Source organism: Haliaeetus albicilla, chromosome 8 (genome assembly GCF_947461875.1).
Source record: "Haliaeetus albicilla chromosome 8, bHalAlb1.1, whole genome shotgun sequence".
NCBI lineage: Eukaryota > Metazoa > Chordata > Aves > Accipitriformes > Accipitridae > Haliaeetus > Haliaeetus albicilla.
Window position 1 is genome coordinate 5,303,596 of NC_091490.1, and position 26,846 is coordinate 5,330,441.

At 37.9% G+C, this 26,846-nt stretch overlaps 1 protein-coding gene across 21 annotated transcripts in view; it reads left to right on the top strand.

Moving 5' to 3' along the window:
• DAB1 (DAB adaptor protein 1) overlaps positions 1 to 26,846 on the top strand; it is a 471,933-nt gene that overhangs the window by 331,084 nt on the left and 114,003 nt on the right. For 12 of the 21 annotated variants that reach the window (XM_069788615.1, XM_069788621.1, XM_069788614.1 and 9 more), the window contains one exon: positions 20,221 to 20,420. In XM_069788615.1, coding sequence (XP_069644716.1) covers positions 20,354 to 20,420 — 67 coding nt within the window. In that variant the 5' untranslated portion in view covers positions 20,221 to 20,353. Of the gene's footprint in view, positions 1 to 20,220; positions 20,421 to 25,377; positions 25,477 to 26,846 lie in introns of those variants that run through there. The other 9 variants (XM_069788612.1, XM_069788624.1, XM_069788626.1 and 6 more) reach the window with 1 other exon arrangement.

Genomic DNA, 26,846 nt, shown 5'->3' on the forward strand with positions numbered 1-26,846 from the left:
CTAGCTGAGACTTTGAAATGACCACAAGAAATTTAGACATGCTGCTTCTGTCATTTATATGCTCTACTTTGAATGTCAGAATCCTGGTTATCTAAAATGTGTTAATTATGTTCTGTACCTCACTTAACAACTGGATAGCCTATACATTTACTGCTTACTATTTGCAAAGTGTTATATAGTCATCCTATGCGGGCTTGTTTATACTGAGGCTGTTTTCCATTCCCATTGAATGCTTTGTCCCTGCTCTGGCATTGCCAATAATCCATTGACAATTCACTTTCACCAAAACCTGAATTTTTCACTGTCTGAGTTTGTTTTGGAAATGAGAATATTCTGGAAGACTTTCATGATCATGACTGATCAGTTATACCGTGGCATTTACATTTGGATAGAATTCAAAGTTTCTTAAGCATAAATATTCACAAACATATGATGTCTCATGTGAATGTGTTGTTTAATGACTCTGATGTCTGTTAGCACCTGACATGAGGTGACCAGAAGAGTGTATTCATTACTTTCAATAACAATTGGATTATGTCTCTTTTGCAGTTTCTGAGAAGTTTAGGTCTCAAATAACCTGTAGTTGTTTACCATCTGAGCTGATAAAGCCTTATAAGTTTTGGAAGTTAATTCAGAGAACATTTGAGTTGTACTTACCACGAAAGAAGTTGCACGCATAGTGGGCTGGATTGTATTTAAGGCTGTAAAGTTTCATGATTGTTTGTCTTAAGGATTCATATTGTATGCAGTTACATGCAAGATCTAATGGTCTAAAGTCTTTAGCAAAGTAGGTTTTTAAAAAAATAATATCTTTTCTCAGTTTTGTATTTTGTATGTGTTAGCTTAGATTTTTTGACATATTTAAATCAAATTTCATCTAAGTATTCTATTACGTAAGCATCATCAGAACAGATTTCATGAAATGAATAAAAAGACATATCCAAATTGTTCTTCATTACCATGTAGAGTCGCAGTAGCTGTACCGAAGTTAACTTCCATCTAGACAGCAGGAGTACTGCTCATGTGCCAACTGTGACAGCTCAGGTTTGAAGGAGGCTGGGCGAGCCTGCCCACCGCTGTCAGTGCTCGCTCTTCACAGCCTTATCTTGGCTAGTTCAGGGTCTGACTTAGTTATATTCACACAAGCTGCATTCCTATTACCTAGGTTTATGTGTAGATGATTCTTACTGTAACTGGAGATTTTAAATACAAACTCATCAAATTTTAATATCACTGAAACTAAGCTAGTTTGTGGATCTTGTGTGCGGTCTTGTAGTGATCCTGTGTGTGAAGGTTATCCTCTTGCCTCTTACTGCCTGCTGGCAGACGGCGATGCGTTTGTGTTGGGTCTTGTCTGGAGTTTTGCATAATACTGGAATTGGCTTGAAGAAAGAGTTGCAAGATTTTTTTTTTTTAAATAACCTGTAAATATTTTTCACTAAACAGACAATGTAGACTCTATTTTAAAATCTTAACAAATATGGATTTCCTCATGTCCTTTGCTTGCAAATCTACCATGAAAGAGGCTTCTTATTTACAAAATAAGGTGATATTTATGACCACTGTAGTGCAAATATGTAACTTCTTGACACAAAATAGAAAATATTTTTAAAACTACGTTGATATTTGAGATGAGTATTCTGAATCCTATCAAGAAGTACCTAAATTATATCCACCTCGGTGACTAACATTTTGACATTTACAGATGGGTCTTTGACTTTATAGTTTGTCAGATGACCTGCACATCCTAGGCTATATCAAATCTGGAATCTGAAGTATGAAGCTGAAGTCCATCTGTGCATGCAAATTCTTTTTTTTAAATTTCACTATAAATACTTTTTATACCTTAAGATAGTTCCCATCTGTGATGTGAGTTACCACTATTGATACGGTTATTAGATTAGATTAGAATTATTAGTTGTTAGAGTATTAGAAATAATTTGAATTAAAGAGTGGTTATGAGGTTTGGACCTTATGTAAAAGCTTCTGAAGATAATAGAAAGACTCCCATTGAAGTTAGCAGACTTTGATCTCACTGTATGTTATTTCTTCTGATACTTAAGGCTGCAGTAGTGCAGTCTAGTATGCATGTACCACATTGTAAGAATGGGGATTTATCTAATATTCTGATATGTACCTTGACAAGACGAGCTAAATTCTTAGTGGAGATTTTAGTTTGCCTCTTAAATTGGATAAATAATTTTCTTCTGAAGACTGAGTGGAGAGTATTTAATCAGGTTTTGTATGTATTGAACTTTTCTATTTATCAATGCTGCAGCTGATACACACCCTCTGTACTTACTCAAAGGGGAATTTGTGTACTTGAAAGTTTTGTTGAAGAGACTTCGCATGTTCAGAAAGTTGACCATGTAAACTCGGTGTATGCACCTAGTGGTAATTGCTGGGAAAATGAAAAGTGCCACGAAAGCTAAATTTCCATCCCACTCTGCCATTTTTTTGGTGGGAGTTACCTAATCATTTTTGCAATAGGTAATTCAATATTCTAGCTTCCTTTTTGACTTGCATCTTGGCAAATGAAGGCACACTCATCAGAAGAGACATTGTCAGGTTACATGTGAAGGAAAGATTTGTACTTCCCAAGGAAAATGTGGATTTCTATATAGCCCATTTTACAGTCCAATGCCAGACTTTATTAAATATTAAAAAATGTGATCTGTAATAAAAATGAGAAAAATGTATTGATATGTTAATCTTTTAAGCAATAATCAGTGTGGCTTGTCTTAAATGGTCTAGACTTCCACTTTAACATCTAGTGACAAAGTGGAAAGGCTGTACAAATGTATGGTACTTTAATTAATGGGGGCAATGTTAAGCTTTGGAAGTCCTCTGGAGCTTTTGTCTCTGTTGGAGCATTCTCTGAGCTGTGAATCTTCCCTAATAGTTAAAGCAAATGAACTAAAATAGCCTTTGGGCGATTTTGTTGCACTGTGTTGTTGGGGAAAAAATTAATCCTGTGCCATTTTGCATTTGCTGTCTGTGAATCAAACTGTGAAAGCTAATTTAAAAACTTTCACACTTGGCTTGAATGAGGACTGCCAGTGCTTGGAGAATGTTAAATTGAACGCAATTAGCTCGAGGTGGGCTAGCTTAGATATACCCATCAGCCTCAAAGTGCCCAGGCTTAATGACTGCTCTGATAAACTAACACAGAGGTTACAGAAAAGAATTTGAAGGCATTAAGTTGCTGCTAAAAACTTACCCTGTGTAGAATAGATCTTTGAAACCAAAATAGTTTGTACATCAAGGGGTTGGGAGCCCTGTTGACAGGGAGGTGGTGAGGCCCTGTGGAAAGGTGCTGTATCTGTGAAAGGGAAATGAAACAACTGAAGAACCTGCTCTGAAATTTAAAGACATAAATAATGTGATTATTTGTAAGCATAATACATTGTAATAGCAATAAATTACTATTTATGGCCTCTGAAGTAGTTGGGTGTCATAGATATTTAAAGAAGAGGCAGCTGGTACAGCTATGGTAGACTGCAGTCCTGGAATGTCTTAGGGAATAATGGCTATACCAGTGCTAGTGTTTTAGTCTGGAGAAGTAATGTGGTTTTGAAGTAAATATCCTAACTGTATCTGTTTACCAAGTGCTGCATCAACCTATAATGGGGACATGAGGTCCAAACTTAATTGATAAAGTGAAATTCCATGCTTGGTGTGGGAGTTCAGAGTAGCTCCCAGACTGGATGTGAGCGGATTTCTCAGATTGCAGATGCTCTAGAGCTAGGGATTTTAGGAAAAGGACTGAAGAAGAAAAAGGTGATGAGCAGCTGAAATTGTGAGAAGAGTTATCTACAATAACATTAGCTGCTACTCTATGTATAATGACTCTTCTCTTGGAAGATGGGACATTTGTCAATCACAGTGGACTGTGGCTTTTGGGATACCATTTTTCCATGGCAACATGTCAGAAAATGTGTTTGGAGCTCATTCAAAACCTTTCTTGGGGTTTTTTTTTTTTTTTTGGTGGTTTTGTGGTTTTTTTTTTCCTTTCCTCTTCTTTTTCTTGGAGAAGACTGCCTACAGAGTTTTATCTTTAGGTGCTGATGAGGTCTCGGCTCAAGTTATTCTATGAGGATTGTAGTAAGCGACCACTGATTTTCCTAGTGGAGAGAGACCCTGATGGTAAATTGAAAAGAACTGAGTCTGTAAATTAGCATTTTACATGTCATCCATTCTTCTGAGAGCAATACGAATTGTGCAGACAACAGCAACATTTTTAGTTAATGAACCCAGCTATAAGCACTATTCACATTTAACATATTTACAGGGGGTAACATCCAGTCAAAAACTTCCAATAATTCTTTTTGCATGAATATTGTGAGCATGAGTACATATATTTATGTGTGGATTTGTATATATGTGTACACTATTAGTGTATGCAGTATTAAAGCATATATAGTAATTCAGAAAGAACCACTGAAGAAGTTTCATTATGAATGTAAATATATTCAGCAGAAGACTTAAAATAACTCTTTAATGGCAAAAAAAGGAAAAATTATGCCATTTGACATGAGGAATCTATTTTGAACTATAGTATATGCACAGTCTGTTTTCTGCCTTTCGTTTCTTGAAATCGTTGCCTAAAATATTACGGTGGCATGCAAAAGCTTTGCTTTAAGTTTAATTTTAAATTTAATTTGCCTGAATGCTGTCAGGATATTTTTAAATAGACAGTAAAATTGGAACTTTGTAATATTTGGCACTCAGCTTCTATAGAAATGGCATTCAGGATAGAACTTTGGACTCATAAGTAAAATAAGATGAAATCACACATGTTAATGATGATTTTTAAATATTTTCAAGACTTATGTAAATGTAATTTCTGCCTTGATTTGGTTAATTATATGGGCAGCAGGGGGGAGTGTTTGTAACAGTCATAGAGATATAAAGCCATGAATGAACTTTTTCAATCTGTTAATCCAAATGTTCTTTAATGGATAAAAATAGAATCAAATTACTTCACATAAAAAACATAGGCGTTGCTTACTGAGCTTCAAACAGAATTATTCTTCCAGTAATATTCTGAATATTCTTGTGGTTTGGTCTTGAGTAGACTGACAGAGGGTTACTTTGCTGCTAAAAGGCTAGGCATCCTCACTTGTGTTTGCTTATGATCTGGTGACATCAATTGTTCTTCATTTACACTTCAGTCCTGATAGGAATGCTAAGACTTGCTGAAAAAAAAGAATTTAAAGGCTTTTATTAATATGAAGTATTTGCTTTGAGAAGGTGTTCAACCTGTTAATACATTTGTTACCCATATAACTTTCTCTTAAATCACAGCCAACTTTGTGAAGATTTTTGTGAAGGTCGCTGTGGATCTGTCTTAGTTATTCTCCTTGCAATGTTTCCAAGCTGTTCAGCTCCAATGAGGAGCCATCTCTGGCCTCCTGGTGCTGACTCCAGTGCAGGTTCAGTCTCTGCGGCTGGACCCAGCCAGCAGAATCCATACGTTTACTTCTGCTTTTATCAGAGCTGTGGCTTATAGCAGAGTAAAGCATAAATCACAATGGGACATGTCTAATGTAGGTCCTAAGGCACGTGTTCCTTTCAAAGTCATCAATCTGGAGAAAATAAAAGGAAAATAAAACCCTGTCCAGAACACAGATATGCTTTCTTGTGTATTTGGTACCAGAGGCTGTATTGCAGGTGTTCTGAACTTGCCCTCATGACTCCCTCTGTCATCATCTTGGGCAGTTCCAAGATTTTGAGCTAGCCTTCTTATGGGAAACTAAACTGGCAAACAGTCTTGCCTTCTTCAGCCAGGCTGCTTCTCAATGTATCCTGGTGCTGAATGTGCACAGCAGCAGAATTTTATTCCCAGTTGATTAGTTTGGTCAGGTCAGCCCTGTTGATTGACTTGCCAGAGCTTGTAGAACCAGTATCCTGCTGTCCTGCCTTCTCGTCGGTGCTGTATGTGAAACCAGCTGGTTCAGGAGTGACTGTGGTACTTTGTTGGGTTTTTGAGGTGAAAGCACCACCAGTCTTCAGTGGTGTATAATATATGGAGAGGAATGGAGAAGATGAGAGAGAAGCTTTTTTCTTGGCTGAATGTCACATTTCCTAAGGAAAGTCTTTGGCTCAAAGATGGACTACTGTGTGTGGTTGGTTGGTTGGTTTTATTTAATGAAGTAGCGCATTCCTTATAATAGAAGCCCTCTGCGAGCATTCAGGGCCTCAAGACTGTTTTGTTTTTCCAAGCACTTTTTGATACTACTTTGACAGAAACAGACCTGAAAGTCACAGTTACAACTGGACCTCTTGTTTTTCTTTCCTGTCCTTCTCTGCCAAAGTCTTCTTTGAGGGATAGTCACTTCTGCCAGACTCTTACCACCTATTGCTAAAGTAACTTTTGCAGGAGTAGGTGCTGAAAGAATGCAGCTTACAAGCTGAACTCAAGAAGACACTGCAATATGGTTGTGGTACACCTGTGTTGCCTCTTTTTCCTGTATGTTATTACACACATACATAAAAATGTAAATTACTATTACAGAGCCAAGCACATCAGTAAAGAAATGCTAAATTTAACATTGTCCAGATGGAAGATAACTGAATGCAAAGTTGTGTATGCAGTCACATAGTAACTTTTATCTTCATGTAAAGTCTTAGTGCAAAAGAACAAATCTGAGCTGGAGGATCAAAATCAGGATTGCATGATAAAGGCAGTCACTGTCTGTAGGAAACTTTGTTGCTTACTGAGCAAGGTAGGAGGACGAAGGGAAGATCTCATGCCTCAGGGCAGCAGGATGAGGTCTTGGGAGATTGAACTGTATGTATCACTACTTTCGCTAAGTGGCATGCAAGATGTCAGCTCTCAGTAGATATACTTTGGTTTGTTAAAGTTATAAGGAGCTAAAAAGAGAATTCATAATGGGAAATGTCAGGCAACTTTAACAACACATGATGTTACCAAAGACCAGTATAATTAAACCAAAATACGTCATCAGTAATCAAAATAGCAAAATCTCTATAAAAATGACCAAAAAGACTAATAAAATTCTTGTAAGAAACATTAGTTTTGACTCTGATTTTATTGTTACGTTTTTGGCATCTGTAACTTGCATTTCTTTGAATGGATTACCTGAGTTAATGCATTAAATATCATGAATTGTAGCTACTCTGTAGCCTCATGTAGCTTCTGTGTACCTGTGACCTAGAAGTATAAAGTGTTTTCTGTGACTGTGGTTGGAAATAAATCCAGAAAACTCTTATAAGCATAGTTTGCAAAAGAAGGAATATTTTTAGACAATGAACTGAACTTTTCTTTGCTGATCTGATACCACATCAATAGTCTTTTTTTTCTTTTTTTTTTTTTTTTAATTGACTTTATTGCTAGGCACTGTTCTGTACTGTTAACTATTACCAATGTAATCATCAGTAACCTGCCCTTCTCGCTGTGTTTTTGGAAAAAATATATCTGAAGACGGAACCCAGTATGTGTGTTTTTATAAAAACCCCACCTCTATGCTTTTATTAAAATTAAAGAATATGATGTATCTTGGGCTTTTTAAAATCTAAGTAGGATGAAGAATTCACTGCAGATGATACTGTGGAAAGGCTTTGCAAGGGGAGGGCAATCAAGTAAGGATAATTAGAGTTACTATTTAAGTATGCAGAAAGCAAAAAGCTTATCTGGAAAAGCAGAGTGAAGTTATAACAGCGTAAGACTAATGTAAGAATGATTTGCAAGCAATAAAATCACATCTCCCTGACTTTGTAAGTACAAAATAATAAGCAATATTTAATAATGGAGGCTGTAATAGTCTGAGTTATAAACCCAGTGGTATGTGATTTTACCATTAGATCTTATCTGAAGGGGATAGATTGGTTTAACACTGATAGAGTTGAGCTATGTGAGGATTACAGGTATTTGGTATATGTGTGCAGTAAGGGATGAGAGTAATTGCTCAAGATAATCTCCTAGCAGTTAACTCAGAATAATGATATGAAGTTGGCAGGACCTCTATTCTCGGGTTTTACTGATTCCTCTGAAGCAGTCTGAAGGTATGAATGCTTCTGAAGGAAGGAGATGTGACTCTTACTGCTGGCATGATTTAAAAAGGTCTGATGAAGAACAGAAGAATGTGCTGTTCAAAACAAATCCTCCTTGGCAGAGAAATGGGTAGGATGGTCTTCAAATTCTTAATCATCTCTGATTTTTGTAACTCTGTCATTATTTTCATTAATTAGCTTGAGTGGGTAACACAAACATCACACTTCTTCCAAAACTAATATTATTGCTGCCTGCTATTTAGTCTGTGGAACTGAAAAAACCCAAACAAACCAAAATGTTAAAGCGACACATAGGCAATAACTTCATTGAGCGCATATTTATCCCAGTGGCTTTAATTGGACATCATCTGCAGTCTCACCGTGTTGTACCGAGAGCCTGTCTGATTTCATAAGCTGGGCAAGGCCGGGCCTGCCTAATGCTGGGCATCGTGAGGAAGGTCCCAAGGAGGTGCTGGAAAGGCTGCATTTCAGGAGCTGGCATTCTTTCCTGGGGCTTAGCTAGAGGGCATGTGGCTGCCAAGGGTGCCCTGCTCAAAGGAGAAATAGAGCTGAGGGCTGGCCACTGGTAGTCATTTGAGTTCTCGTGGGCCTTTCACAAGGGCATGGGTGCTCAACCCAATGGTCCTGGCCACGTTCCAAGTGGAGTAAGTAAATTCTGCGTTCCTAAATTCCTTCTCATTTTAATTAGATTAGATGTTCTTCACCTTTTGGCTTTAAACTTGGCTGGCTAAACACTTGTTTTTCATTATAGCAGAGTATTTCAAATTAGGTTATATTATCCCCAAATATAATGTACATTGTTTTAAGTGTACCAGGTGTTTCAGGAGAGCAGTGCGCAAGGTAGATCAATATTTTACGTATATTTTTAATTGATTTTTTTTTTTTTCTTTCTGTACTGAAGTACGCTCATTTGATGGTTATTCCTGATTGTGCTCTCAACTTACAGGCCTTGTTGAGACTGTATAACCAAAGGCAGTTTATAAAAATATTTTAGATCTTCGCTGCATCCAGGAAACCCTCTGCCTGTGTGTGCAACTTTCATCTCATTTGTATAGTCAGTGAAAACTAGGGCATCACTGGAAGTTTAGTCTTCAGCGTGTATTCAGATGTTCACCTGATCATTGAGATTGCTTAGTACTTGCAGCAACAAGCTTGTAAACAAGGGAATCTGTGCTACATCTCCTCTAAAATATGGCTTGATTTCTAGTGTGCCAGTAACTTCTGTTCAGGTACTGGAGCCTAAATAATTGATTTTTCAGTGTGTGCCATGGCACGGCATTTTAAAACCCAGGCTGCATTGTCAATGCATACTGTGATTCTGAGAAATTTTAATTAATGGGGATATCCAAAAGACATGTGAAGTAATGAGAGTGAATACATGGTTTAAATCTGAGAAGTTAATTTGTGGACAGTACAAATCTTTATGGATAAAATTGAGATTAGTTCACTTAATGGTTCACCTGGCCCTAATGATACCTAAATTTAGCACTTGCGAGCACCACTGGCCTGTAATCAGAATATGTTTTGCCCTGCGTAAAACAGAATGATATTAGTCAGTTCTCATTAGGCAAGTCTGAATTCTGTGTCTGGTTGGATTTAGTTGCACTCTGCTGATGACAGAGCTCCGTTTGGCTTTTTGCTTGACCTGGATATGTGCATCTTTCTTAGTGCTGTCAATCTTCTCTTATGTTGCTCAGTGTACTCCTGTTACTGAAAATCCAAGATCCATAGCCCTTTATTAAATTATAGAGTACATTTCTTGTACCAGTAATATTTACCTTTGGGCATTAGGACTTTTTTCCTAGAAAATAAGCTGGTACAGGATTTTGTGGGAGTTTCCTACTCATATGTCTCTGAAAACTCTTGAAAGGAAAAAAAAAGGGGGGGAACAAGAAAACAGCCAGGCATATCTTTGTGAGAAAGTCTTAAAAAAAAAAAAAGTAGAACTAATGGACACATCTGCATATTTTATATATATTTTTTTAATTAAGGAGTATATTTCTTGTAAGTAATTGCACAGAATTCTTTTAAAAAAAGGAGGATCCCGCCTGTGTTATGGACTAGAAATGCATTTTCTATAGCATTCTGTCCCCTTTCTCTGTATTAATTCCAGAGGACTGCTCTAAACTGACATAAAGCCTTTTCGTTGTGGACTTGATTGTGTTGGTATGCAAGGAGGGAGGGTAAAACCAGCATCCTGTCTTTCATCCTTCTGGATGAGGATTAATCATGATCACAGCTGCAGAATAATGCAGATCTTAGCTGCTGGGGTTGGAGAGGGGGAAGGGACAGGCAGTAGGGAGAGCAAAGGACATAGGCTGTCTTTACTTCCACATGCCCCTTCTACGCTCGGAGGCACTGCGTTTAATGGAGGAGTTGCAAGAAGCAGATTCTCAGAAATTGTTTTCCTTCCGTTGACTTAGCGGATCCCCTTGTATTTCAATTTATGCTTGCTGTCTGCCAGAAGCGTTCCTTGACTTCTTGTGCACTGCCCCTTACTACAGGATACAGCACAGTACTGTCTTCACTGTATGAGAGCAGTTCATATTAAATAAAGGCACAGATTTGCTGTTGCCCCAGCTTACCTTTTTTTTTTTTTTTACTATTAAATTTTTCATACATCTTATATTTTTTCCTTTAATGATAAGGAATGCATTCAGTTTACCAGTGAGACACACACACACAGTTTTTGCATGGCTTACTTGCTTTCTTGATGATGCATTAGGCAATGGATGCCGAAATGCTGCTGGCTTGAAGGTACACAGATTTAGACCAGTGACTTTTACTATGTCTCTGTAGATAGCCCTTAAATGCCTTGCAGGTCAACTGTTTTTGAAATGGATAAAAGTGTGCTAATTCCTTCAAGGTAAATCAGGAGGATTATGACATCTAGGAAGAAGAAACTGCCAGACAGCTCATGAGCAATATAACTAGGACTGACCCAATAGCATCTCTAAAGCTTCCAATAAAATTGCCTGAGGAGTCTGCCAAGAAGCCAGATGCTGCTGCTGGAAAAATACCTTCTGTAGCTTGGCATTTGTCCTGTAACTGCTTCCCAGAGAGAATAAACTGTAGCATGACAGTAGAAGGTGAATGGTTCCTCACTGCATGCTACTTGGGTGATTTTTAAAAATGTTTAGAAAATAAGCATGGTTTTGTGATGCATTACCACTCATGCAGGTCTGTATACTCGTTTAGCTGCTTGAGTTCCCCATCTGAATAATCAGGGGCATCTTTTTTTTTCCTGACATTTTAGCCTGGCAGTGGCTTGATTCTTCTTTTAAGTAACTCCTTTTACAGTGTAAAATCACTTTTAAACCTGATCACTTAGGCTTTGATTCTGTAAGTGCGTGATGTGGTCGTGTAGACCCCTTCAGTTGCATGGTTATAGCAGAGTGGAGGTGTTTCCCTGTATGAATGTTTCTCTGTATGGAATTATGATACAGAAAACAACACCTGGCCCATGCAGGTTCAAGGGTTAGACTGTTGGGTGATATTTTTTCCCCCCCCTTTAGTATATTTTCCAGCTGTGGGAAGAGTGCTGTCTTTTATTAGTTAGAAACACTGCTGAATCTTACCCACAAACAGAGAATGCATAGAGCCTGACTTCTTATCGGAGGTTCTTCCACCCTTTTAAAGTGGTTAACATTCTTACTGATACAAAGCAGAGGCATTTGTGGAGTAGTGTATAACATAATCAGACTGGTTTGAAATTTCTCAGTAAAATCTAGCAGCCGTTCTCAAATACTTCTGTTTGGTATCGTTCAGAAGTCTGCCTGCTGTTCGTCTTAGCAGTTGTGTGGAATTATCTTCATGAGTGACATTGCTGGTTTGAAGGCTGGAGTATTTAAATGGAATTGTCAAAAGTATTCCTGTAGCTAAAACTCATTTACAAGACTATTTAAAATACTGATGTTTGTCAATGTAAAAATAATTTTTGCTTGTATGTGTAAACTCATACTTATGGTCCCAGAAAGCTTTTTCCCCTTTGCTCTGCTAGTCAATGAACTTTGGTAGAAGTCTGCTGGTTGGGTTTGGTGTAATAAATCAAAAGTCCGTTTACAGCGAGGTGAAGTCCTCTGATTAATTTTCCTAATACTTAATTGTTAGGGAACAAGGGCGGAGTGTTGAAAAATAGCAGTGAATAAAAATTCTGGCATAGGGGGTTTTTGTTGTTGTTGACATTGGGAAAGTTTGCTTTGCTTTGCTGTAATGTCAGAAAGCATTCAGAAGATTGAAGGGCATGATGTATAGGTTAACTCGTGACTGAGCAAATCTCAAAGGGACTTGAAAAAGTTGGTGCAAAATTCACACCCGTTAAGAAGGCCAGTATAAGGCATCACTTCAAGCTCTACTTCAGATTTCAAAGTATAGCTTAAGTTTGGATCTTGTGTAGGTATTGTGCTGTATTTCATTTAAAATGAATGAGAGGGTGAGTCCCAGTTCAGTCTCACTTGCAGTATTAAGGAAGTCATCTTGAAATTTAAAAAAAAAAAAAAAAAAAAAAAAAGAAGCTGAATTAAGATACTTCTGTAAAGGACAGGAGATTAATAAGTTGCCTTCAACTTACTGTGCCACTTAAAAAACATGCTGAGCTGTCCAGGATGTGAGACATTTAATTCCATAACCTTTTCTTCCAATTAGAAGGCACAGATTCTGATTGTGAGGAATTTGCATTTAAATATAAAACGTGGTGTCTCTGACATTGCTTTTATCTTCTCCCTGGTGATGCTCCTGACTGCATACTTCTCCCTTTCCTTCAGTGTGATGATTGCACCACCGTGCTTTAGTAATCATTTAACAGGTCTAATTACAGAATACTGTGATCCCAACTGTGTACTTTGTCCTTTTTGCCTTCTTAGTCTTCACTCCGTTTCTGTAGTGTCGAGAGGATCGCAAAAGAGCCATTCTTCTGCTTTGCAAAAATAAATTCCAAAGACCCTGCTTTGGTAATGTACAGATTTGCATTTTCTTGTTGCTTTAATGACATTGAATTTTAGACATATAGGGGTTGGTTGGTCTGGTGTTGTTTACATCAGTCACGCCGGCGTAACTTCACTGACACTAATGCAGATACACCAGCATAAAATTGGTGTAACTCCAACTCCATTAAAATCAATGGAGTTACGCCAATATAAGTCAAATGTAACACTATTGATTTTGTGCTGGTGTGACTTTATTGACTTTAATGTAGGTAAGGCAGTTTTCTGCTAGTGGAACTCAGATAGCAGTTGGGCTGTGCCTGGGCAGCATTTGTAGCAGTTGTGAGTTTTGTTTCTTGTTTGCTCTTACACAGCATTATTAGAAATTATTTTTCTTTTCTGCTTCAGGGTCAACAATGTAGTAATCTGGGTATTGTGAAGTCTTGGTGTAATGCTATTCATATAGGAAAAGCATTTAGGTAATTCAGTTTCACTGTAAGCACAGGGAATCTCTAGTCCAATCTGACTTCCTATGTTATCTGGTAACATAGCAGCCTCTCGGTATTGGAGGAATGAGGTAAAGTTTTTAAGCCTGTGCTGTTCAGTGGCAGTGCTCTTTTCTATAGAATACCCTGCAAAAGCTTACAAATAGCACTTTGAGTGGAGTTTTGCATCTCGGAGCAGGAAAATACGCCTAAAGGAACAATGTGTGTTGTATTTATACCCCCAGCACACAGCGGGGGTGTTACTTGTTTTCAGCTCCCTGCACTGGAGTTGGGTTCTTTGCCACACAGGCAGAGGAGAAGCCAACATGAGCCTGTGCATTGCTGCCTTCCCAGGGGCTGGGGGGAGAGTGCTGGGAAGCCAGCGCGTGTCTAGCCTTTTCCAGGACTGACTTGTTTCGTTCAAGGCTGCAAATGCACTTGTCCAGCAGACTTGCATGCTTTCTTGTGGAATTGAAGGCATACAGTGCTGCCACGACGGTTTTTAATAACTGTCATTTCCATTTTGATTTCCAGCCTTTAATTTTCAGTGGCAATAGGTTTGGGGTTTGATTCTGTCCCTTCTAGCCTTGCAAGACTCCTGAAAGCAATGCTACTCACGTTGTTTGATGATGCTCCCAGGTATATACCTAGCTCAAAGAAGAGGTAGGTGTTAACAAAACCTCTGGAAGGGATGTTAAATGTTACTTCACAGAGTTGAAGCTGATAGCTTATTATTGGAAATCAGACTGAGACCCACTGGAGGGAACACAGCAGCACTGGAATGACACAGCACTAGTTCTGGTCAGCAATAGAGCAGAACAGGGGAGAGCAGCAATTCCTGGGTTCTCAGTGCTGGGTGGGGTTTTTTTGTTTTGTTTTTTTTTTTTTTTAAAAAAAGGCTTTACACTGTGATTGTAGAAATTCTTTTAAGACTATGAATTTCATGTGGAGAGCATGGAAGGAAAAAATAGAAATACTTTTCTACTGGTCTTTAGCAACTGGCTCAAATCTAGCAGTTTTTCTTAAAAGTATCTGAATATCCTTCCGCAGAGAAATTACGAACTGACATCATGTATGTAGTTTTTCCTGAATGCAAAATGGCATTCTTTGAAAGTATATTTCAAAAATACTGTTACAGCAAGGTCAATGTGTTCTGTTTTGCCTTTGTTTCCAGAATGCTGTCCTCTATAATATAAAATAGAAACTGTAATATTAAAATGAAATGTTAGTAATTTCCCATTAAAAATGTTGATGAAATCAATTCATTACTGTGAAAAGCGTGTTTTTAATCCAGTCAGCACTTTCTAGTGAGTAGAAAATTCACAGCACTTCTGGTGAATAATTGGTGAGGTAGAGTCTAGTATTCACCACTACATGGAGTGATTTCCAGGAGGAATTTTAGTAATTATTCCTGCTGTCATTGGAATACTAATAAACATCTTACTTTGGAAATATTTTATAGGTCATTTTTTTGGCAAGATGCTCTTCTAGTGGTAAATCAGCTTCAGTGGTGCTATTTACACAATCTGAGGAACTGGGTAGCATGCCTGAAAGATGCCCTAGAGATAGAATAATGAAGCATATTGCAAACCACAATAAATTTAATAAAATGTGTTATTGGCCATAGTTGCATGTCGCTTTTTTAAAAACAAGCTGCTTGTTTTCAGGAGATAAGAGAAGTATTTTATAAATACAACTGAACAAATAGCAACTATATACAATGGGAAATTAAATGTTATGGTTTGAGTACTAAGTAGTTTTCTGATGTTGGAAGAATTAAAAAGGGTTAATCAGGAAGTGCTGGTCTGGTGTCCCACTACAAACAGTATAGACAGCATAATAAAGCACATAAATCTCCTCCCTTCATCTTTATATATAGAAAATTAGAGGTGGACAGGAGTACTTGCTCATTTTAGAGCAAACAAAACTAAGTATGAAATATGGAGCGGTTGTGAGTCTTTGCAAGCTGTGTAACTTAGTAGGAGGCAGAAGTAGGGTGCTGGGTTTCAGAGGAGCGTTTGCAGTTTGTAAGGGGAGATTCGAGGAGCTAAACTGGGCACTTGGCTTTCCGCATGTCTGCTGGGGGAATGAATTTTTGTGGGAGATCTCTTTGTGCGCATGAGCAGTAAGCTTGCTTTCACCTTTACAGGCTACAGACATACCAGTAAAGAAATTGCAGGAAAAAGCAGTGATTGGCATGCCATGCTGTGACAGAGTCATTTGACTTTGTCACTAAAAACAGTTTATTATGCTGTTCTGTGGGCAAATGACAAAACTAGGGAAAAGAGGCTGGGCACATGCAACAGTCTAACGGAGATTGTTTTGTTTTGCAGGCTAGCCAGAATTTTAATGCATGAGCTGGCTTAGATTTCCCGGCTAAACACTTTGTTATAGAATTTGCTTTAATGAAATGTCTACACAGACATCTTCTGTTTACTTTTCCTTTTCATTTTCTCCTCTGTGTCAGTATCTTAAGCTCCCTCTTTTACTTCATCTTCCTCATTTTCTCATTCTCACTTATAGGCCTTATTAACTGAAATATATCAGTGGGGTTTGGACCAGTCGCTCGGGTTTCAGTTTGGAATTAGTGTAAGTGTGTCCTGTAACTCTGATACCAAGTAGCTTTCTGCAGGATGTTCACAAGACCTGACCGTTAGGGAAATGAGCTGATGAGTACAAAACATTGTGAGCAGCTCCAAAGGGTTTCATGGCCTTCTCTCTCTGGAAGGGTATAAAGGGCGCTGGTGGCCAGGATGGGTTTTTCCACTGTCTGTTCCTGTGCGGTCCCACTGAAGTTCTCTGTTCGGCTTTGTGGTCAGGTGAGAAGTTGATGAGTAACATTTTTCTCCCTGAATAGCAGCCCTTCGCTCTTGAACTGTTTTCAGTTTTCCAGGATCACAGCACTTTAAAAATAATTATGCCACTTATATTTTGCCCTTTTAATATGTTTGGGCTTTGTTTAACACTTGCAATATCATGGGCCTCAACATTCCCTTACAGGTGATTATATTGGGTGCTTTGGAGGAAAGGAAATGAATTGCAAAACTTCAGAGGTATAAAAGCAAGAGCTAAGGATGGTGGCATGGTTTTTGTTTTGTCAAACCAGGGTTTGGGAGGTACCACCCTCTTGTCAAATCCCACTTTGGGGCTGCGGAGAACTTAAATACCTATGGAATGCCGGGGCTTAGTTTCAAATCCTTTCTAAGACTGCTTTTCCTTTACATAAGCAGATGGAAACTGGTTTCAGGGGAGGGAACTTCTTAAGTTTTGAAGCCCTGAAGAAAATTAATAAATTCATGTATTTTAAAGCCAGAGGGGAAGTATTATGATCATCTTGTCTGACCTCCTTCATAACTTGGGCCAGGGGAAGTCTCCTAATAACGCCTTCATGAGCTTGCTCAACCATGGTTGAAAAGACAAATGATTTGACAGAAATTGTTGTTTTACAAATGCGTGGGGGAGGCGGGCGGAGCATGTAACTAATTTCCCTGTGCATAAAAGGTCCAACCTGTGTTAATCCTAACTACAAAGTGAATTTACAAAAATATTTCTTCACTAAGGCTTTAGGTTTTATGCTGGCGTAGGAGTAATGCAGAATGCAGGCTTAAGACTTCTCTTGGAATTAAAAGCCAGTTAATTCCAGAATGGGCTGATTGTGTTCCTGCTGTAGCCACTTAATAAGGGAACAGAAAATGTCAGTATTTTGTTAAAACGAAGAGCTCTGAATCCTCTTCAGGAAAAGCTGAGGCATGCACATAACATTGTAATAGCTGGAACAGTAACAAGGCACACAAGAAGATCGTTAGAGTGGATACGTGTAAGATGATGGTTTTTTTTTTTTAATGCAGCTAACAAAATTTTGTCTTTAGAGCAGGGAGAAAAATGTGGCAGAACTGATCAAAGAAAATAGCATCTCATTGATAAAACACATGCTGCAGTACTTCCCATAGTTGGAAGACCGTAGTATTTAATAGCGGTGACCTAGATTGGAGGAGACAATAAAAGCTGTTGCGGTGAAGAGCAGATTGACTGCCATTCTCATCTGGGTAATAAACGGCTGAAATATGGACAGTGTATGAAAGTTTACTAATGTAGCTTACATAAAGACCTATACTTTCGGAGGAATTGTCTCTGTAGCAAATTCAGTTTGAACTATAGCTTGCATCTGACAGATGTTTATGTGCTCCTGTGCAAAGATACCTATTACTTTATTCAAAGATCTATGAGCCTGCGAGAGTATGACCTGATTAGGTTTTAAAGTAAATCAATATGTGAACCTGTCCAAAAATAGACATGCATTTATTTTAAAAAATATTACTCAGTGGGATAGCCTCGAGGGGATATAGGTTTTCTGGAGAGTTTCAAATGAGATAGCAGTCATATGTTGTTATTTTAAAATATTCAGTGCCATTCAGATGCTACTATTTCAACTATCCTGTTGAACGTAGTTGGCAACGGGAGGTTATGTTCTTGATGCTTTGTACCTACAACAGTCTTCTAAGACATTAAAAGTTGCTTAACTCTTGACCGTGGGGGTATTTTGCATTTATTTTTTTTCCTTTGTTTTGTTTTTTTTTATAAATGGACCTATTATAAATATTTTCCTTTTGTTAAGTGGTTCATGTTAGTGCTTCTTGTAAAGTTATGCAGTTAACCTTTAGGTAAATGTAAATCCAAATTCTAGAAAAATAAACTGTCAATCCAGCTGTGACTTGAGTGATGCTTTAAGTGCCAATGAACTGTAAAGACTGATGCATCCCTACTGTGCTGTAAAACTAAATATTATTAAATTGGGTTGTGTGCAGGGGGAGGGGCCGGAGATGGGGGTTGCGAGGGACATCTGTTCTCTGCAGCGCTTTTCTCCCTGTTTGGTGGGGGGATTTCAAGTGTAAGTTAAGAGCGACTGTATCGACGATGGGGTGAGGTGGTTCCCTGGCCGCACAGTGAACGCATCGATCTGTGCCGGGGGCCCAGCAGTCACCGCACGTGGCATCCCACCGTGACCATGTTTGGGGGAGAGACATCTCCCTGGACCTGGCCAAAGTGTGCTTCACATCTGGAAAGGCTGTCAGTTTGGGGGCTGTTATCTTATTCCTTTTCTCTCTGTGATCAACCTTCATTTGCTTTGTCCTTTTCTATGGTTTTCTTAACTAAGAATGTTAATCAAAAAGCTTTTAGTTTATTCAGGTGATCCAAGAAGGTGTATTTAGCAAGCACTGCAACTCTGATTTGTAAGTTGTTTTATTTTGCCTCCTTTTTGCTATGCGGCACGTATTCAGACTCCATAGAGGAGGAACAGGGAATTTTGTATTTCAAAATCAGTTCAGCAGATTTTGAAAAGCTATCTTTGAATATTCCATAATACACATACAGATTTGAAGAGCTTATTAAAGAGAGCCCCTGACACACTTCAGCAATATTAAATCACTTCAGATGGTGCATGGCAGTGTAATGTTACTAAAGCATTTTAAAATGTTAAAAGAGCCTGGATTTGAAAGTACTAGTGGCTTCACAGCCCTTACTGTGAAAAGTGATTTGAACTGTCAAAATTATTTCAATGTTTGCAGTGTATTACTTTCTTAAATGACAGAGAATGGACATTAGTAAATAACTATAACTGTAGTTAATTTCTGGCCAGCTAACCAGCTGATATGGTGGGTTAATTTCTTTATTAAATGCTTATTTAATAACTGGGCAGCTGTTCAGACAGGCCAGATGGACTTCACTGTAATTGTGCTAATAACGAGAACTTTTTCACAAAAAGAAAGGGCAATAAGAAGATGCATTTAGTGAGGGAACATCATGACAAATGGCTTTGGGACAGTATGGTCCTCTGTCCTCAACAGACTGGCTGAAGTAGGTGGCTCATCCTTCAAAGCAAGAAGGAGCAGCAATAAGAATTAGAGTAATGGTTTATTCTTTGCATGATTGTTTATTCTTTGTGTATTCCTTGCTTCCAGAGCCCATACATCCCCAGTCCTACTTGCAGCCTTACAGCCAGCCTTCCTCATACTGCTCCAGCACATTTCTGCAGTTATTGCTGTGGGTTCACAGCTGGTGCATTTGTGTATCTCCCCAACAAACACATGTTATGTAAAGCTGTAGTTTGCTCTCTGAATGGTATCTTTTTTGCCCCCTATCCCATTTGTATTTTGTAGGTTTAATGAACTGTATTTTCAGAGTTCTTTACAAGAAAAATTACTAGATGGGCGTTAAGAATTACAGCTTTGTTTACATAGAGGCAGATTCTTTTATGCTGGAAACATTATCATAAGCAAGAGGAATGGTAGAGTGTGATGTTCTTAGTATGAATAATGAATACATTTTTCATTTGTCTTTGTTCAAGTAGGAGAATGAAAGCGTTCAAAGAGCATTTGAGGAGTAAAAATCTGAACTTACTATCTGGCAATATGTTTTTACCTTGCAATTGTTGCATTTAAGAATTGAGTCCTTGCGGAATGTTCTGCTTTTGGTGCCATTTCCAGCTACTTCCCCGATCATAGTCTTTGTCCTCCAGCTGCTGGTCCAGAAGTACAGGTCTTCTGTACACCTTGTGTGGTGTCTCTAGCCTGTGAAGACATCTCAGATATGCCAAAACATCTCAAACAGGACTAGATGACTGTGTTTAAGCATCTAAAATTGTGGGCAATTGACTCTGTAGATGGAGAACTTCATAGGTTTCTTTCTCAGTAAGCTTGCATTGGTTTGCCTTTTTTTTTTCTTTTATGTTTTAAACTCAGAAAATGACAGTTACTTTTTGTTTCCTTCTTTAACAGCACTCAAAAGGAGTGAATGAGATGAACTGTTTGGGTTATAGTATCTGAAAGGCTAAATTATTCTCTTGGAGAGACGTTCTAAATGAGCCTGACCGAGATCCTGGATCTGTGTGAAGAGGACTAAGGATATAGGATGTCAACTGAGACAGAACTTCAAGTGGCTGTTAAAACCAGCACAAAGAAAGACTCCAAAAAGAAAGGTAGTGACTCATTTCTCTTTATTTGTGTGTATTTTGTTCTTTAATCAGCTCCTACATCAGCCACCTTTTAAGCATCTGTGATTCTTCTGTTATCTGTGCGCTCAGTGAAAGTACAATTTTTAAGCCCAGTGGAAGTCTGGTGTGGGAACATGGGATTTAATTCTCTGACATTAAAAATATATCTTATTGAAATATATTTTAAAAGTAAGAAAGAACTCGTGTATTACAGTTCATTAATTTTTACTCTATTTGTATACTGCAGTTGTTTCACAAATGGAACTACAATTTTTAAAATTACTCTTAGCAAAGGATAACTTTTTTTCTCTGTTGATGAATAAATTTTCTTCTAAAGGCTTTGTTTCTACTTTGTTTTGAGCTAACCAGAGCTTAAATGCACTGTTACTGGAGGTTGAATCTTGCCAACACTTTGTGAAGTTACAGAGAACTCAGTAGCAATCTATAGAGACATTAATTGTCATCTGATAAAGGAAATATAAACAAAGAGGAGGAAAACTCAAAATTAAGGAGAAGCTATGAATAAATGCATGGTTGGATAAGTTCATATTTGTATTTACAATTTTGCATCAGATTGTAGGGCAGTTCTTTGGACTGCTAAGCATGAGAAATGGGACAATATGAATTTGGTTCTTATGAATAGGAGTACTGAAAGATTTTTAGCAGGGATTTTTATCCATCCATTTTTATCAGTATTTTTATTGCTTATGGTTTTAAGTACTGATGAACTTGGATGACAAGACCTTGAATTCTAGGGGTAATTCATGTTGTTCTGTGTAGCCATCTTTGATTTTTTTTTTTTTAAACCTATACTGATAATGAAATTGAGATTGAAAACAGATTTAATATGAATTGCTTGAATAAAATAAAAATGAAACAAAAAGAAAAAATAATGTAATGGTTCTAATACTTGAGGCAGCAAGATTTGAACTTTCCTGTGAGCTTTTCATTTTGTCATCCTGTTTCTTCTTTGTGGGTATATAATTTAGCCATTTACTTCTGAGGATTTTTTTATATTTTTTTAAGACAAAAAAAATTTCTCATCTTTGCTCATATATGTGTGTGTGTTGCAAATTTTACTTGTCTTAGATATCTGATCAATAACTTGTTCAACTTCTGGATAGCTATACCTCTTACTGCAGCGATTCTACCAAACCAATAATTAAGGCTTTGTGTTTACTATAGCTTTTGTATCAGAAATCTTTATATTAGTGTTTTTAAAAAGAGACACAGCAGTTAAACATTTTTAAGCATTTGTTTGGGAAGATGGTTTAGAATCCTTACGACTACTCTAGGCCTAAACTCACAAGGAGAAAATGATTCATTTAAGACAAAAAAGCTGTAGTTTGGAAAGGCAAAAATAGGGAAACTGATGTAAATGAGAATGTGATCTGAGGGAGATGTTCAAGGCAAGTAAAGAAAGTAAAGGCAGTTTGGTTGTATGATCATTCAGTATTTTGGGGCAGGCAGGAAATTTAAAAATGTCAGTTCTTTGCAATGCGGGTAACATATTTTTGATGTGTGTCTCCTATGTTATTCTGCTGGAGGGTGAAACTTTTGAAAATGGCAAACAACTGTTTTAGGAACTTGATGTTTATGTTAATAAAATATTCAGCATCCAACTTCTAAAAACATTTTCATAAATCATAGTAAGTGAATGCTTCTTTGCACAAAATCTGATTCTATCCCCCAAATGGAAATTCTGAGAATTGCCTTTACTGCTGAGAAGAAGTATAAAATATGTTCTATGGCAGCGATCAGAGCTCCTTGCAGTGTGTACAAGTATCTGAAGAACTGGAAGGGACAGTGTATGGCAGTAGCACATCTCCAGAATTAATCTTGTTCTATTGTATGTGCAAGTCTGAGTGCATCTGATCACATCCAGCCATCTGAAGGCCTTGTGGTACAGTGAATGCTTTATACAGAGAAGGTATACAATTCAGGCAGTGTTTGCTATTCAAATCCCACATAATGAAAGTCAAAAGAAACTTGGTGTGCTCATTTACTTGTCATTGAATTGCATTTGCGTATATTTCAACAAATGAGCCCTCCCCTGTATACTGTGAATGATGGGCGTGTGAAAAACAGGCAGGGGATTTTTTCTGCTTTTTTTGCCCAAGTTCATTAACTGCAAGCAGTGACAGGTAGCAAGTACTAACATGAAGTTTCTAATGTTACTAATCAATGAGTTTGATTATGCAATGGAACTGAGTATTCCCAAGAAATTAGTCTTTGCTTTATAAACAGAAATTTCAGCTCTAGTGTATTTCCAGTGAATCAGGTTTTGTCGTACTTCTGCAAGAGCCACGCAACCATTTCCATCCAGAGCAAGGAGTGGCCTCTTTTGCTGTATTATCTGTCATTCTGGTAGTTCTCCTGCCATCTGCAGTTCACAGCACGGCGCTGAGAAAGAGCAGTAAGCTTGATAATAACTTCCTAACGGAATGTCTGTCCCACAGATGTATCCCATGCTGAAGATTTAGGGTGACTGAAAGGGGCTGAGGATTAGTACGGAGTTAGAGCATGGGACAGGGTTCTTTTCCTGATCTCAGCATAAGTCTTCTGTGTAGTGTCATCTAAATCTTTAGCGCTCTCTATATCTATATAAGGATATAGTAAGGTAGTGTTTCTTATTTGAAGTGTTGAAGTAATACAAAGCTTAATTCCTAAGATTTGTAACGTATCTGAATATAAAACATGATAAAATGTTAGATAAATGCAAGCTGCTCTTCTTATCGAAGTACTATGGCCAAAAAGAAAATGATGGTTATTCAGATGATGTGACTTGTATGTTTGTGGTATAGTGCCTACCTTGAGTTAAAGGCACTGTAATATCGTTAGTTAAGCAAACAATTTGATAACTTGGACAGGTTAGAGGAAAGGTCTGGGAGGAGTCTCATGATACTCAGTGAGTGCAAATGCGAAGTCCTGCTACTGGGATAGACTAACTCCCTGCAGCGGGGTGTGATGTGTGTTTGAAGTTCTTTTATGGTTTCTTGAAACTGTTTTTAGGCTCTGTTGCATAAATTACTGATTTTTGGGTGATAGGGAAATAGTTTGATTTCTGCTGCAGATGAGGCAAATGACATTAACGCTCCTGCAAAGTTACGGATTTTACCAAATATTTCTTTTATGTGTTGGGAACGCTTACCTTTTTTTGTAGTCATATGCAGAGCAATTCTCTTACAAGAGATTATTAAAACATTTCCCATTAGGCACAGTGTTTTTACAGACATAAGCTTTCTAGTCATGGTCAACTCTTCAGTTTCTCTGTGTTGTCATCAGAGCTGGTTTGTAAAACAGTATTCTGTTCCAACACTAAAAGATTCTTACTATAGTCAGGACAAGGACTTGCATACAAAATCCTCTCAGAAGCTGCTATTTAAGTAGAATCGCAGCTGTGAAACTCTAATGTACTATAGGTAAGTTCAATATTAACATAATATCAAATTTTAATTTTGTATGTTAACATTATCACCCTCGATAATCTTAAAAATAGGCTGTTAAAAAATTAAGTACTAATTTTGCCTTTTATTCAGTCAACATTGATCTGATGGATCCAGAATTTGCTGGGCTCTAGAAATCCTCCCTGGTCACACTCCCAGCAGAGGGTGGGAGTTTTAACTGACTTGAAGACACAGTTACAAAAATGGAGGCGAGCGAAGCACCTCCTTTCCTCTCCAGATTGTCACTTCTTGCTCCCATGTACTGTGAAGAAGCTTATCATTTGAGGACCTGTGTTTCACCCTGACCTCTACAGCCCTCCTTTCTAAACTTTATTCCATCTTAGGGGCTTACAACGCACTAGATACTGTTAGTGGAGATTATATTTCTGCCATCCCCCACCTCCAGCCGTAATCTTCATGCCACTCTTGGCTGATATCTGCTAGTAACTGTGGTGTAATTACCTATTTTGAGAACTTGCTCAAATTTTAAAAGACATCTTGAAGGGGTTTCATGTTGCTCTCTAAAGGGAAAGAATGCAAAATTCTCAGGAGATTTGGAAAGCTCTATTCTAGGACTTTTTTAGTGATTTTTTTTTTTCTTATGAGTTTGCCAAAAATCATATGTTCTTCAAGAAGCATTTAGAGAATTAATGATTCAAATAATGCTCTTAAAGGCTGATTTTATTTCATTTGTTTATGTCATCTGGTTCATTGAGAGGTGAATAAAAATTACGTGTTTGTACCATTCAGGATAGGAAATTAGAATTTTTTTATTAGCCAAAGTTGTTAGAAACATAAACCATGTTTGTCTTGTAGTACATGGGGAAAAGCCATTTTATAAGTGTGTATGGATTATTGAATCAAATTGAAAACATTTACTTGAGCCTATTGGAATTAAAATTGATTTAGAAACCTCTTTGGGGGAAGTGTGTTGCATTGATGTTGAATCCACACTGACAACTGCCTTGGAAAATCTCTTCTTGCAAAATTAACTTAAACAGGAAAACTGAAATGGGAGGTCAGTAAAGAAATGAGCTAGGCTACCAGATTTGAATGCAGATCTGCACCTGCTTGGGGAGAGGCCGGGAGACTTTTCTAGCAATTTGGTTTCTTCCTCTTGCACTTAAATTCAGTAATTATTCTGTTCGAAGCTTAGGATTTTTTGCAAAATCATCTCTCATTATATCCCCTTCAGTCAATTTTCAAAATTACAGGGACTTTTAAAAATGGAGGCAAGATGCAAAGAGGAGCTCAGGCATGTTGACAATCAGCATAACGATCATTGATGCTAAGGATCCCCATGGGTGAAATTCCCTTATTTAATAGGTTTCCACTGTAATCTGTGGGAAGCACGTGGCATCTGGAAACAGATTTCACAGTAGGCAGGCCGCCAAGCTGGGGATTGCTGTAACTAGCCAGTAGGAACATGAAATTTAGAGAGGGTGTGATGTGCTATGTCTGTACCAGAGCTGGACGCCTTCTCACAGCCATGAGTTGGGCACTTCGTTTTGACTGAATGAATACACAAGTTCTGAAGCTGTGGTTGAGGAGGGAAAGCGAGAGCGGACTCCGCTCAGGGGGCTGTTTAATGCCAGGTAAGGAATTACCCAGCTTGCACCAGCAGAGCAGAGGGAGTTGCATGGCAGTGCTTTCTTGGCGGTAGAAGATCCAAGTTTGATCCTCTTGGGATCAGAATGGCAAAAAGCTTAAGTGTCCCATTTTAACTGTCTTGACCCCTAATTAAAAGGCGTGCAGTGGCTCCAGAACCATTCTCCTATATATCGGATTGGGCCTCTGGCAGAGTCACATCTCTTTCCTGGGTCTTTTAAACTCTAATGAGAGACTGGAGTCTGTCTAACTATCTAAAGGAAAACCTTCGCATCCCCAGAAGCAAAACTCTAGTCGTACTAAGATCAAACAGGAGGTACCTAGTTAGTTTAAAAGCCTTTGGGGATAAGCAGCCTTTAAACAAGGTTATGTTTTGTCATTTTCAGTTTTCATCATAGGTCCCTAATGCTACCCAAGTCCTGTTTTGGGTTTCTTAGACCTCAAGTGAATCTAATCTTTGGACTAATCATTGCTAAATTTGAGAGTGGGATGGAGGTTTCTGGTTGATATGAAAGTTACAATTTTGCTGATACATAGAAATCTCAATGCAGTTTTTACAGGTTCATTTCCAGATTGGAACTTCAGTTTAAATTAATGAGCGCTATGAACAATGACGGTGGATTTTATTTTATTTTTAGTTATTTAACCTTTTTTTAACATTATGATCAGCTAACAACAATTAAAGCATTGTCACTGTAATGAGGCATTTCAAGTAGTCAGAGTGGTGTAGGTTCATTTTTCCGATGACACAGCTAAGATTCATGGAATCCAGCAAAATTCAAATTTGATCTAAAGAGTGATGAAAGAGGGGCACAGTCAGGAGGTTATTTCATTGATGGGGAGTGGATTTGCTTTGTTTCCTTGCAGTAGTTACGAGTTTTTCAATAATTTATAGATCAAGTAACAGCAACATTAATTGATACACTAATTGTGTCCACATGCCTGCCTTTAACGAATCTCTTTTGTGAAATGGTTACTGACGATATTAATTGCACATCTTTTGAGTCTTGATATAAGTTATGAATTCATTCTCAAGTTGAAAGAGGGTGGGAAAATCATTAATTTTGACATTGTGTAGCTATAATTAACAAGAGTTATCCAATAACCTATCATAAATTAGAGAGCTCATGAATTCTATCTTAAATACCGTGTTCAACCAAAGGGGGTCCGTGGTTGTGTTAATTGAAGCGTTCTTGGAGGGTGATGGATGCTGTCTCTTGTTGCGGTTAAAATGTTTACTGTTGGTTCTAATTGATAGACAGAGCTGCCTAAGTTAAGGTTGGAACTCTTGTTACTTTGCTGCTCCTAAGTAGAGGAATCAATAATCTGTTGGGTGTTAAGAATAACATTTCCTGAG